Source organism: Coloeus monedula (genome assembly GCF_965178545.1).
Source record: "Coloeus monedula genome assembly, chromosome: 4".
Classification (NCBI taxonomy): Eukaryota; Metazoa; Chordata; class Aves; order Passeriformes; family Corvidae; genus Coloeus; species Coloeus monedula.
In genome coordinates, this window is record NC_138784.1 from 40,789,415 (window position 1) to 40,803,719 (window position 14,305).

Below are 14,305 nucleotides of genomic sequence, written 5' to 3' on the forward strand. Positions count from 1 at the left end.
CTCATTGGGGAATATGATAGATTCGCATCGGTGCAATTATGACTTTGCCCACTGGCAATCTCCCAGGACACATGCTATTCCCTGACACATTTCCAGTTACCTTTCTGCACTGTGTGAAAAGAAGCCCTCTTCCCCTACTGGCAACATCATTTAGTGTGGGACATAATTGTACATGCCATGAGCTTTCCTCTGCTGAGATTACTGTATATTCACACATGCACTTACCAAAAAGTAGTTATTTTTCTGATTTGCATTTATGTGTCCAAAGAATCCTTTGATCTACACACATAACCTCCTCTCACCCCTCCTCTTCCCCCTCCAACCTGTTCTCATTTATTAAAAAACACTGCTTCAGTTTTTTGCTGAAGCTTGTCAAGGGGCAAGAGATATGAAGATCCTTATTACTCATGTCAGAGAAAGGTGTGATTCTCTCTCCTTCAGATATATTCCCTGCCTGATAATCTATGTACTGCTGCTTCTTAAACTGAAGAGAGGTTTTGAATTTTGCTTTCACTATTTTAGCTTCCTCTTAAAGCAATTTGTCAATGAAAGTCTAGTGAAAAATTATTTCCAGACAAGGAAGATGGTGTAGTCGATGTGGTAGGAGGAAAACAGCAAGAAGTCTAACACTTAGACCAGTCTCTTTTAATTGTAACCAACATCAAGTGAGACTTCTCAGCAGCCCATTCAATATGTCATATCAGAAGAGACGAAGGTATTATGGAAAAAATATTGGAAAGAATTAGCAATATCCCACACAATTTACCTCACTTAGAATTATTGGTAATATTCGGCATTCAGCTGAACACTTAATACACCCTCCTGAACTAAGTCACACACTAATGATCTCCACTCTGTTAATATAGTGTTTTCGTGTGGAAATAAAATAAATTAAAAAATTAGTGAAGCTAGAGAATTCAAACTGATGCAATATGTTTTAGCTTACTTTCCATATAACAACTTCCCACTCCACAGTAATGCTTGCACTTTGCATTGACAAGTCTGTCTTTTAAAAAGGATGCATTGATAAAAAATTCAGCAAATTATTTAGTCTAGTCTTAGCTTCCCATTGAATTCAGCTTATACATGAGTTGGAAGCTTAAATGTTTTCTTGGATGTGAGCTCAAAACAGTATCTCAAGACATTTCCCCAGCGGAAAATAATTTCCTTAACAGGGTAGTGGTGAGTCATCTGGTTTTTGTGCCTTAGGGCTCTTCAAGGGAGGTGAGTAGATATTGCTACAGTATTCAATCATATGAAACCACAGCTGCCTCATCTGTAACCACATGGGGACAAATCAATACCATTAGCTTCAGTGAAGTTATCCTGTTGACATATTCGACCCTAAATCCTTACCTAGAACACACAAGGGTGAGGACTTGTGCACAAAAAATTACAAAACATCAGAGAACTGAAAGTAAATTTTTCTTTAACCTCTCCCTAGGAATTCGCTAAATTGTAATTGGTATTGTACAACTCACTGAGGGAAGTAAATATAGCCCTCTACTTGTTTTTGCTATATGTGTACCTCTGAGGCCTGGGCATGTAGGAACTGAAGTTGTAGGGACATGAGTGGGGTGCACCATACAGATAAGACTTCTTTCTTTCATACCTTTCAGCTTTCACTTCTACTAGTCAGGACTAATAGGATAAAACTGGAACAGGATGTGCTGTAATTTGTATATAACCACAGCAAATTATCATCACAGTAGAGGAAGCAGCAGAAATCTCGTGGCTTAGCAGGGCATCTGAGGCACAATACTTACAAAAGATATTACTGAAATAACAGGGCTAAAATACCACTCCTTGTTCAAAAATCCCCTTGATCATATTAATTCCCTGTTTCCGGCAGAGCTCAAGACTGAGTGCTGTCTTCCAACCCAAGCCTTTTTTCACTTATATTGCTGTCAAGCGGACGACCTGACTGCCTCTACGTGTGTGAACAGCCGTGTGGGGGCTGGCAAAGGAAGCTCGTTTGCATATGTACAGTCACACATGCAGTTGCATCTAGGTATCAGGGCCTGTGCAGTCCTTCCCATCCCTGTATGAAGAAAAATTCTGCACAAAGACTCATTTAAAGCCAGTTAGAAGCAAGCAAGCTCTGTTGATCTCCTTTGCTATTTTTTACTTAGGGCACATCACTTCAGCTGCAGACCTGACCATGCACGTACACTGCTTGCAATATCCAGCAATAGGCTCCTGTAGATGGATCACTCGCTGGGTGACACATCTGCCACTGGCTCTCTTGGTTACTCTCCAGCAAATCTTTTGATCAAACGGAACTTTTAGAAAATTACCTTGTTATAGGGCTGCTTCATGTTTGGCCTCTTTGCATTGGTCTCTTGATACCAAAGTAATCAAATTCACGAAGTGTCTCCTGAGTAGGTGTTGCATCAGCCTGGTCTGAACCACTGCGTGCGGTTCAGTGGTTATTTCTTTATTTCTATATCAGCCGTGATTTTCATCATGCAGTTTTTGCAAACTGCTTATTTTACAGCACGTATGTCACAACACACTGAAGAGGATTGCCTGAACCTCAAGCATAAACCCACACATCGTCTAAGTCCTCCCAGACCTGTCCAAACTCCTGAGATCGCTTCATCGGCGCTGCAAGATCGGGGAGATGCAATCTCCACCGCCCCGCTGCAGCAGGAACCCCGACTGCTGCTTCAGCTGGGAGCTGAGAGGGAAATCACCCCCCACCACCCATTCTCGCCTCCTCCCCGAACATGCCGCTGGAACCGGAGATCTCTCTTTTCGCCTCTCCTATTGCGGCTTGCGGCTCCCCGCGGCTCTTGCACGACCCCCTCTCCCGATGTCAGACGCCGCCCCATCCCGCCCCATCCCGCCGCCCGGGCTCGCCCCTCGCCTCACCCCGCGCCAGGAGGGGAGGCAGGTGAGGGCGGCTGCCGCCCGCGCGCCCGCGCGGCGTTGCGCATGCGCAGCGCGCTCCCAGGCATGCTCACTGCCGGGGGCGGGGGGAGCGGGACGCGGTGTTGCGGCGCTGCCTGGCTGCCCTCGGCTCCCCTCGGCTCCCCTCGGCTGCCCTCGGCTCCCCTCGGCTCCCCGCGGCTCTCCGCGGCCCCTCGCGGCTCCCCGCGCCCGGCTGCCCTCGGCTCGCACCATGCGGTGGCGGGCGGCCGCCTGCCTCCGGGCGCTCTGCCTCCTGCTCCACCTCCGCGCCGCAGGTGAGCGGGGGCGGCCGCAGCCGGACGGTGGGGCGGGCGGGACGGCGGTGGGGACCCGCTTGCGCCCGGAGGCGCACCTGTTGTGGCGTGAGGCGGGAGGCAGCGGCTGCCCGGGTCCGGCGGCGGCTGCCCGGGTCCGGACCCCGCCAGCCCCGGAGGCGGCGGGAGCGCCCGTCAGCACCGCGGACAGCGGCGGCCCCGGGCGGGCGAGCCCCGCGCTGCGCGCACCGCGGAGCGGCCGCGCTTCGATCCCGGTTCGTGAGGACCTGGCTGGAGGCGACGACGGCGAGGGAAAATCGGGACTCCCTATGTTCCTCCTTGTTATTTTATTTATTTATTTGTTTTTAAATACTGGTGGGGAGGCGTCGCTTACTTATATGTGCTCGTGGCAGCAGTGTTTTTAGGAAGGGAAATTTCAGCTGCGACAGCAGCAGGCATTTCGGCTGTTAGCGGTGCTAATAAATCCTCTCTCTGCTTTGCTGGCAGAACGTGCGCCTCATTCAGAAATGCAGTGAGCGATGAGCGCCCTAGTACGTACATGAAGTTCCACTGCCAGTTTCATTCCAGTAGTCAGAGCTTATATTTCTGGCATAAATCTCAGGCTTCCTTTAAGCCATGAAAAACTGCTCATCGTTCAGAGCCTCCGTTTATCTTGTGCAAACTTCAGCATATATAATCTTAGGAAGGAAATAAAATCTGGGGTAACTATATATTTGAATTAAGTTCTCAATTAGTAAAGTTGTAGAGTTTCTTTGTTTTGTCATTTATGACAAGCTTAGCAACTTCAAGTAGTAAATGGCTTGTAAAATCCATGAAGTTTAATTAGGAACAACAATTAAGTGCACAGGTACGGATTCTTTTGGTCCTGGGAATGTTGTTTTTAGGAGAGAATTTTAAAATGGAACGAACTTGCATTGTCGTATTGCAGAACAGATAAAAGTAACAATTGAACTTCATGTCTTTTCATACAGAAGAACTGTATGAACATCCCAAATAAGATCTATTATGAAAATAATTGCTTCCTTGCTTTTTTTATTTTTTTAACAGTTGTCAGGAGAAATAACTTTGTCTCAGTTATTGGTATTTTATTGCACTGTAATATTAGGCTACACTTCATAAAATTTATGGAGCCTCTTTTCTGTAAATCTGTAGTTAGGATGCTCATGCTGTTATGCCTTATATTCATATGTGCAAGAGATTATCAACTGAAAGATAGGGAGCATTTTGTGATCTGTTTTAATAAAAGCCTTAAGCTGCTTTTAAATTTTTCTTTTACAACATGTATTAAATTGACCATCTGTACAAAATTAGAGTACAGCCTCTATTTGACATAACATGCCTTCTAATCTCAGTATATCCTCTATTAACAGTGGAATTTGCATTAGTTTTGTTGTGCTTCATTTTTTCTATCCTGCTAATGGAAACTGGGTACATATTCTGCCAGTAAGCTGTTCACTTTCCTTACTAAGTTCTGCTTGTTTTTTTAAGTTACCAGGAATGCTTGCAAAGAGATCTTGGTCTTCATTATGCAAATGTTTCTAATTGTAAGAAAACGAGAGGAAAATAGATGTTTATATGGTGCTACTTTGTTGCCTGAGTAATCCTGGAAAATAATTATTTTAGAGAAGACAAGGGGGAGGATGTACAGGAGCTGAATTCAACCTTTGCATGGTTGGGCACAGCTCCCACTGAGCCCAAGAGCTGTGCTTTCTCCAGGTCAAGGCTGCATACAACTTGCTCTTGTCGGGAAGTCATTGAAGATGTCACAACAATGAAATAACAAAGGAAGCTTAACATGCTAAGATTTCTCTGTTTTATCTGATGCAAGTAGAAAATTTGGTCTTACACAGGCTACCACTACTGACATCTTTTATGTATAGCCTGGACTTTTGAATTATTGACGGTGATTTTGAAGCTTTGGTTCATGAGAAATCACAAAATGCATTCTACTTGCTATGTCACAAATTATATCCCAAATGTCAATTTTTGTGTAATGTCTTGGAAATTGCTTGGCCTTTTGTTCTGAGGCTGAATTTCTATGAGACATGTTTCTAGAGAATGCTGAAGACATTGTCAGTAGATATTAAGGAAATCTCCCTTGATATCAGTTGGTGGTAGCAGATTTTAGAGAAAACATAAGTCTACATTTACTTCAGCTAATGCTACAGCAAAAAGAGTTAATGTTTTTAAGTAGTGCTCTGTAGTAGAAAGGTAATGCATGTCATATAACAAATCTGGTTTCCTATGGAACTACAATTCTACTACAGTTGTAGTAAAATTTTCTACAAAAATAGGAAATGTTCTTGTCAAAAATGTGATCAGAGACTTTCATGTGCTCAATAAGGTACCATTTTACTGAGTTGACTTAGATACTGATTCCAATATAGCATGACAGTCATGTCATCAGGAAATTAAATATGATTGTGCTGTTAGTATATGCATATATCGCTACCTAAAATAAGACACTTGTGTGTGCATCTCTGAAAACAGAATTAAGCCCTTCTGCTGAGTACAGCAGGTGAAGTAATCAACTTATATGGAGCTTGCTGTTGCAGGAAGACCTAAATTTGTAGCAAGTGATTACAAGTCAGCATGAACCTTCAACTTACATTATGCATTGCGTGAGAGAGTGCATGACGGCGTAGGTTATACTCTCTTTTGATATGTATGATCTAATACACATGTTCTTGCAATAAAACCCTAGTGTCTCCCAAGGTGACTGGGTAGCATTGTCTCCTTGTAAAAGAATGGCAGGTGGTAGGAAAAACACAAAATGATGCATTAGACTAACTTGTAAACGAGAGCCATTTGAGTCATGTACATTACTCAATTAATTACATCTTTCACCTCATTTTCATTTCAAGCAAATTTTGTTAATAAAATTAAAATATATGATGAATTAAATATCCAGTTACTGGACATTTGTGGGGGAAAAAAGTAAATCTGTGATTCTGTGAAATAGTCTAGGAAAACTGACTAGACTAGAAGAAACTTACTCAGCTAACAATTACTGTATCAACTCATCACCTGCCTTGCGTTAAAAACCTCTCTTTAAGAAAGCATTTTTGCAGAATTTGCTTTTAGGATAAAGAAATCCCAGTCCTGCAAAAGCAAAAAGTTAACAACTGATTATTTAGTCAGGTCATCTAAGTCATGGTTTCTTGAGAAAGGCCTTACACTATCTTGCTAAGAGCTTCTATTACCTCATTTTACTATTCTCTTCATCAGTGAAGAGTTGCATTGCTAACCTTAAGTCAATATGAACCAATACTTTCCTGCTAGCCTTTTCAGAGAGGAAGTGTGTAGATTCTTGTCTCAGCATCTTGATGGATGATTTCTTCTAGGCCCTCAGAGGAATCACGTAAGATTCAGAGTAGGAAATAGTGGGATTTTATCTTTTTTGGGCAATGCTGTAGTAACAGGAGGATTGCTTATATCAAAACTGAAGTTTCTTTGACCACAAACTAACACTCCTTTGGGTAGGATTCGCTAGGTAGAAATGTGTGTTATAAATATGCTAGACTGGTTCTCATACAGCCCACAGGGCACCCTTACTAAATTCTGCTGAGTTCAGCTTTCCTGGTCAAATATGCACTGTGTGATATTCTCATGGTTGGAAATTAATCGAGTGCACTACAGTTTCTACTTAGATGTTGGGCAGGCCTATTTTCTGTAAAATGCACAAGCTCTGTCACAGAAGTAAGATAATCTGGAGACTGTACTTTTAGGGTTGAGGTAAGATCTGCACAAAATGCATTTGCCATCAGATCCATTTCAGTAACCTCATACTAATGAGTGAATAATTCTAGGTTCTAAATACATTTAGAGTGAAAGTGAAGGAGCTATTGATTTAAAAAAATGAATAAGGATTCTGCTTCATTACACTAACATAATCTAAATGAAGCTGGTTCTTATAATTGCCTTATTTAAAAACACATTGCTGGCCATGAGTGGGTGTTTTTACTAGAAGAGACTTTTCTGCCTTTTATTAGTAGGACTCATGGATAATCAGAGGGTAGTCATCTGTCTCTTCAAAGGTTCTGTTGGGGAAAAAGTAGTTTTATAGTTCAGTATCTGACTTCATATTTTTGAGGAAATATTTAGTTGGAAAAGAGACTCTTAACCATATTTTTACATGTGGAAATTCTTGCTATTCATAATTTTAAAAGACATCATCTTCCACGAGAGATTTATGTTCAGTACATCCATTAGAAATTGGAGCTTTGTGGTCTTGGAATCTCTGACTAATTCCATTTGTTGTATTATAAAGAAGATTGAAACATCTTGGACAGCAAAGGCTGGTTCCAGCTTCTCTGGAGAGCGAAGTAGGAGAGTTGCTGAAAGTCCATGAATTGGCCTCTTGGGGGACTATGTCTCTCTCAAAGGAGTCTAATGACATAACTGTGTGGCTCTGTTTGGTGGTGGCCCCCCCTCCACAGGGGTTTTACAAGGCTTGCTGTGGGGAATTAGATGGAAGGGTAAGACTCTTACTCTGTAAGGCACAGTCATTGTCCTGTAGGATTTTCAGCATGGCTTTGGAATAGATACTTGGAGAAGTTAAGGTCTGCTCAGAAATCCTCAGGGGGAATTGTTAGAGCAATATTACTTCAATAAAAAAAGCCAAAACTTTAAGACTAGAGTTGACTTTCTTTCACACCAGCTATAGATTTCCATGGAGATACAATACGTTTCCTTGAGAGACGATGTATTTACATCCACCTTATGCAGAGCAGAATTTATCCACAACCTCTACTGGAAAAATGACAATAATCACAAAATTAGAAAATGGATGCATCAGTTTCTCACACCTTCTGGAAAAAAAAATCTGATGTGAGTCTATATGGTACATTAGTGCCATGACATAAGTATGGCAGAATGCTTAAGTACCTTTGGGACCACTAGCTCATCTCTTAATTCACATGAGTAGACCTAGTGAAATCAATGGTCTGTGGTATCTAGTTTCAGTATTGACATATCAGGCAACAGGCCCATGAAATGAGATGCAGAGTGTCTTTTTGAAAAAGATACCACTCATGCTTAATCCAGATTCACTGTAGCTGTAGATATTTTTGGCCAGGGCATTTTTTTTTCCTACTGAAAAGAACAAATTTAGCAAAAATGAATTTGCAGTTGTTTCTATTTTCAGCAGATTGCTTATTAGAAAAGGAAAAAAAATTCTTGCAATCATCTCTCTCCCTCCCTCCCTCCCCCTCTTCCTCTCTCTCTCTCTCTTGTGGGTACTCCCACCTTCCCCCGGTGGTGCTGTTCCACCCTCATTACACATGCATGTGTGCGTGCACTTGCTTGCTCTCACAAACATGCACATAAAAAAGAATCATTATTATACCTGCACACATATATACATTCATTTTGTACTACTTGATTTTGTCTGAAATTTTTGGTCAAAAGTTCTGAACATTGTGTTTAAGGACAAATCAAAATATTTTTCTGATTTTTTACAGTTGTCCTATCCAATTCTTGCTTAGCTCTGGTGTAGTTTATTTGCTCTGAATTTTGACTTGTCATGGGTACTGTTCCTCTGCTGGAGAAGGCCTGGGCTTTGGTTACTGGACCTAGCTAGGAAAGCACAGAACCCTTCCTGTGAGGAAATGTGACCTTGTAGTCCTGTAATGGGGTGTTGCCATTGCTGGTAACAAAGCTGTAAATTTTGTCCTGATTTTGCGAGGCCTCATGATTGGGATTTGACAGGCCTGCTCTGTCCAAACTTTCCTTAACCTGCCTGTTTTACTTAAGTTAGCTCTGACAGCAGTTTTTGTACTTAACCAAGCATTTATATCTGATTTAATCTAGTTTGTGTAGTACAACTTTAGTCTACACAGGAGCAGTAACAAAGGCTTGGTAGAACAGCAGAGACATGAAGAGTGGAGGCACAGGATGTTTCATTAGAGGAGTGTAGGTGCAGGATGATAAGAGATGGGGCAAAATCTTGGCACTGAGGACTCCGTGCTATAAAAAGCTCAGTAAAAGGTAAAAATGCAGACCTGGAGCTTGAGAAAACTGGTTTGAGGTGTTAATGAAGAGAACAAATAGATAGTATCTAACACACATATATGGCACCATTTATAGTAAATTCAAATATAACCTGGAGCTGCAGACCAGTTGAAGAAAGAGTAGGAATAAATGCATGTTAGAAAACACAGATATATATAGCTTCCTAAGGGGAAGGAAGAAGAGAGGAGGAAGAAGAATCCATCAGCAGGAACACCATATCCCTCCTGATGAAGGAGTACAGGTGCTGACAACTCATAACAACACCCATCACTAACACCACTGTGGAACAATTGACCTGAGGACCCAGAGAAACATGGAGTTAGAGTAACACCAGGGAAAGGGATAGACAATTTTAATTGTACTATTCCTATAATTGCGACTTTTGCTGTATTCCTTGTTTTTCTATAAAAGTTAGATCTAGACTAACAATGCTTCTTGAATTAGTTTAAGATTTTCACTATGCTAATAATAAACTGTTGGCTTCACTTATGTGTATGTGGTGGGCTTCGTCTTTGTCCATGAGCAAGACTTTGAAAGTAACAGAGGAATTCATCTACCTGAAGGAGGCTGTGAGAAGCTGTACAGCAGCATGCCTGATCATTAGGTCTAGCAGCCTACTTTGGGTACAGAATAACTTCATTTATATTGCTCTAACAGGTTTTGGCTGAAGACAAAGCAGTGGTGTGAAGGCTTTGTGTTTTGGCGTTAGTCTCTGAATGATGGACAGTCACAGCCTGCAAGTCCCTCTGTTATTGATGGGAAAGTAGTTTCCTAGGTGAATTCTTTTGTCAATTCAAAACTTCATGCATTTATTACCAAAGCAGCAAGTGGATTTGTATTTTTTCCTTTTCTGGTTTCCCTTGTTTACCTCACAAAAGCACTTTTGGAAGTATGTTCTGTTGTCCAGCTAGTGTTCAAGTCATATTTTAGCCACTGTTTTAACTGCATTTTATTGGCAATAATTTTTGGTGCACCATGCTAAAGTTCAGCATCAGTTTATGGTTGGCTAATGTTGGAACCCTGAATTTAGAGAATTTCAGTCTTTCAGTGCTGAGAGGTTATGATCCTCAGAAGTACACTGCATTTGACTTGAGGCCTTGGGAAAGGCTTCCCAAATTATGTGATAGCACTGAGATTATTGCTGTGTGATAAAAAGAAATTTGTTACGTCGCTGGGTGGAATATGTAGAGATGTAGAAAATTTAGGCTTATGTGATATAGTAATATATATATATGTAACAAGATGGAAGATTTTGGGTGTAGGTTAGTTCTTCTTTCCTCCTTCTTCTTCACAAATCTGGGTGGTCTGGTATTGGTTCAAAAAACCCGCAGTGCGGAACATGAATGATTAGTTACTGGATTATAATTAAAAATAAATTAGTTGGCATTCCATAATTGGGTAGATTGGGCTTTAAAAGACCTTGGAAGGTAGCACTTGGGGGCCATTTTCATCTTGTTAACTTAGAGGCACATTCTGTGCCGCTGTGCCATAGATAAGAAATAATAAACATCTGAGTCTGAAGAACACCTCTGCGTCTCCTGCATTTTAATCCAAACTCTGAGTAAAAGAACTCACGACACAAAGAAGAAAGGAACACGAAACAAGAAAATTTAATAGCTAAAAGTGCATAACTTTATCCAAATGAGATTCAGATTTGATCAATGTACTGCTTTCCTGACAGTAAGACATATTGTTAGCTAGACAGTACAGATGCAAAGCATATTTCCTCCAGACAGCTTTTGTTTACATTTTTGCTTTCAACATCATTTAAAACTTATATATTTTCCACCAGATATGCTGACTCCTTTTAATATGTTTGTTGGTTTGTTTGGGTTTGCTTTTGTTTTTTTTCTTTTTTTTTCTTTTGTTTTCCCTTGGTAATGTAGATGAAATAGGGATAAAACAATAGATTTTGTGTCTTTTGAAGGCAAAGCCGAAGGAAGGTGCTGTTTCATGCACCAGAAGAGACAACGTTCACAGCCCAGAACAGATAGAAGTCTTCTAAACCTACAGCAGTGTTCGTGCTATGTCTAGAATTACCACAGTTAGCATTTGCCTTAGTATCATTGCCATTGTGACTCCTGAGAGTTAGAAACATGCTCATAAATGGCCAGCATGATAATAAGCATTTTGGCATTTAAGCTTTTTTTTTTTTCTTCTTCCTGTGGGCCAACACCTCCTTGGCCCTTACACAGAGAAGAGAGAACTGCAAACTCTGTTCTGAATGGGAGTCTGTTTCTATGTCGATGTTCTAAAAAGAGGCAGGGAATGAATCTCCCAGCTGTGGAAACTTTGGTGTTGTTGGAGAGATTTGATCATCGGTCTGTGTAAGTACAGCATCTCACAGTGACTAGGGTAGCTGTTCAAGAGGAAATGGTGCAAGAGGTGATAAAGCCAAGCCTGTCCAAAGTCTGGGGCTGATTTATAGGTTTGAAGGAAGTTTGTGTGGGACAAAGAGCATCTTTCAGAGTGGTGAACCAAACAGAAAGGAAAAAAGCATGGGGAGCTCAGGGTACAAAATTTAATTACGAAAATTTAGTAAGTATTTTTGTTACTGAAAATGAGAAATTACTTGGCGACAGCATCAAGTACTGTAACTCAAATTGCATTTGTATTAAATTTATCTTTGAAAGCAGTCAAGTTTCAGCATGTTGCTCCATTATGAAATGAGTCTACATTTTATGCTTTTTTCCCCTTCAATTGCCAGCCTGTAGCATAAAAATCTCAAGCTGTGTAATATACCAAGTTATTTTTAACTATAAAAAGATTTCATTGTTATTACAGTGCTAGAGTATTAAGTGTGAGTATTAAGTAGTATTGTGTGTTTAAAATATATGCACTAGGTGTCTATATTCATTTGTGCATTTTACTTACTAGTCAGGTACAGCACAGCACTTCTGTCTGTGGATTTGGGGTGACTGCACTACTTACAAGTAGCAAATATACAGTATATATCTCATTATAGAAAATGTGATTGTTCAGGAGCATAACTTATTATCAAATTTGTTCAGATTAAGATAAATAACAAGACTTTAGAAAATGACCTGAAATTGTTTTTCCAGACACACAGCGTGACTTTACACACCATTATTGTGGCCCTATCAGGTTTATGTTATGTCCCACTGGGACTTTTCCAGTCAAATGAATTTCTAGTTCCTGGCTGTAGAAGATGTTAAGGAGGAGGAACCCAGCTTGAGCATCTTTTGTGTTGTATCATGATAAAATTACTTAAAAGCACCAGAGGTCTGAGACTATGGGAAACCTGGGGCTGAGCCAGCAAGGAAAACTTGTCTGACTGAGAGTGGGGTGAGTAGGGAGTCAAGCGGGGCACCCATTGTTTCCTTAACAAGGATGTGAGGTAAAATATCTGTTAAGCTGTGATATTTTTATGTTTTAAAAAGAGAAAAACCGTGCTGCTGTGTTACTGGCTGATTAATGGATTTTGGCTATCTTGAAATTTTTTATCTGTCTGTTTTAGTGAAAGTGAAGGTATTTGGGAATTGGGAGTCTAACAGTTTTCTGGCAAGTTGCTTTGAGATAAAATGTCAACTGTCTGAAACTATTCAGAGAGTCAAGACAGTCTAAAGAAATCTTAAGTTTTCCTCTGTCAAGCAGAGGCCAACTGGAGCAGTCAAAAGTGCCCACAACATCCAGCACATCAGATTTACTGGTTATTATAGGCTTTCCTTTCTGCATATGTAATGCAACTTTGTAGTGTGAGACAGGCTCAGAAGCATGTGCTGTCTAGCAGTCTTGTGATTTACTCATCTGTTTTCATGAGAAAATTTTGTGCTTCCCATATACTGGGATGATGTGGATATGTGACATGGAATTCTCCTGTCCCATTCTCCATCAATCTTCTGTAGATTAGATTTTCTTTTTCTCTTTTTAATTTATGACAGAAATAGTTTTTTCTTGTATGTTTATGCTGACAACTAAGAAGATCAAGTGAACACATATTTTGAACCATTAAGCAGAACAGCTGGATTCTGCAGAACAGGAAGTTTCATAGAGATTTGTCCAATTTTCCTTTCAGTAGGATGACAAACGGTGGCAATGGTAGAAATGCTGAAACTAGTACTAGTAAAGATGTTCAGATTTAGAAAGTATGCTTTCTACATCACCCTGGAGCTTCTTGTTGCACGTTAATAGATGTAGTGTTATACTTGGTGGAGGTTCTAGAAGCACAGCTCCAGGGATTGGAAATGCAACTAAAACTGAGAATTTTTGGAGGGAGAATACTGTTGTACAGGAGCAGCAAAATTAAAGAAGGGGCTTACAGTGGGTGAACATGGAAACAAGATCAAGACAGGCTTTATTGTTAAAAAAATATCTAAGGAAAAGCAGCAGAATTGAGAAGTTGCAAGGAAGGAAAATCTATAGGTAAAGAACAGAGGAAGAAATAGCAATATTCATCAGGAGCTGAAATCCAACAGAGTGGTGACCAATCACTACATTGTACAGAGAGAAGAACTGGAGGGGGGAATGAACAGTTCAGATCAGTACTGAGTCACAGTGCAGCATCTGTTACTAAAGGGAGTTGGAATGATTATTACGTGAGATGATCATGAAGAAAGGACTCGTTGTTTTCTAGGAGCAAAAGTACATACAAACCTGCTGCTCAGAGAAGTTCTGATGTAGGTTTGAAAGTAACCATTGATTATTGTTCATTTTGGAACAAATAAAATTTCTCTTGACATGAAGATAGCTACACATAGCTGAGACATAGGTGAAGACTCAGCATTTTTTTGGATAGAAGAAATAGCATGGAATCACAATCTAACATCAAGTCTGTTCTCAATGCTGAGGCAGGATAAAGTATAAATCTTTGTAAATACACTTGAGGGGAGACAATTTTAGGAGAAGGAATGAAATTATTATAGTTAATGGATAATAGCAGCGCTGGGTGAGTATTTCAAGTGAGTCATAAATAACTCTACATCCTCAAGTAGAGTTCAAACAGGGTAGTGTGAGCAGAATATCAGAACATACTTTAGGATAAAGTTTGCTAAGCTTATGGAGGAGAAACCTCTGGGAATTCTACTTTTTGAGCCTTGTCCTAAACCATATTTACTGAATTTTTGTGTATTTTGGGATATCTGAAG

The 14,305-nt window shown here is 40.4% G+C and overlaps 1 protein-coding gene across 1 annotated transcript in view; it reads left to right on the forward strand.

The window, feature by feature from the left end:
- Nucleotides 1–3,106: 3,106 nt before the first annotated feature.
- PTPRR (protein tyrosine phosphatase receptor type R) overlaps nt 3,107–14,305 on the forward strand; it is a 140,119-nt gene continuing 128,920 nt past the window's right edge. Inside the window, exon 1 of the mRNA XM_082279664.1 lies at nt 3,107–3,188. Within this exon, the coding sequence (XP_082135790.1) occupies nt 3,125–3,188 (64 nt within the window). The 5' untranslated portion in view covers nt 3,107–3,124. The remainder of the gene's footprint in view (nt 3,189–14,305) is intronic.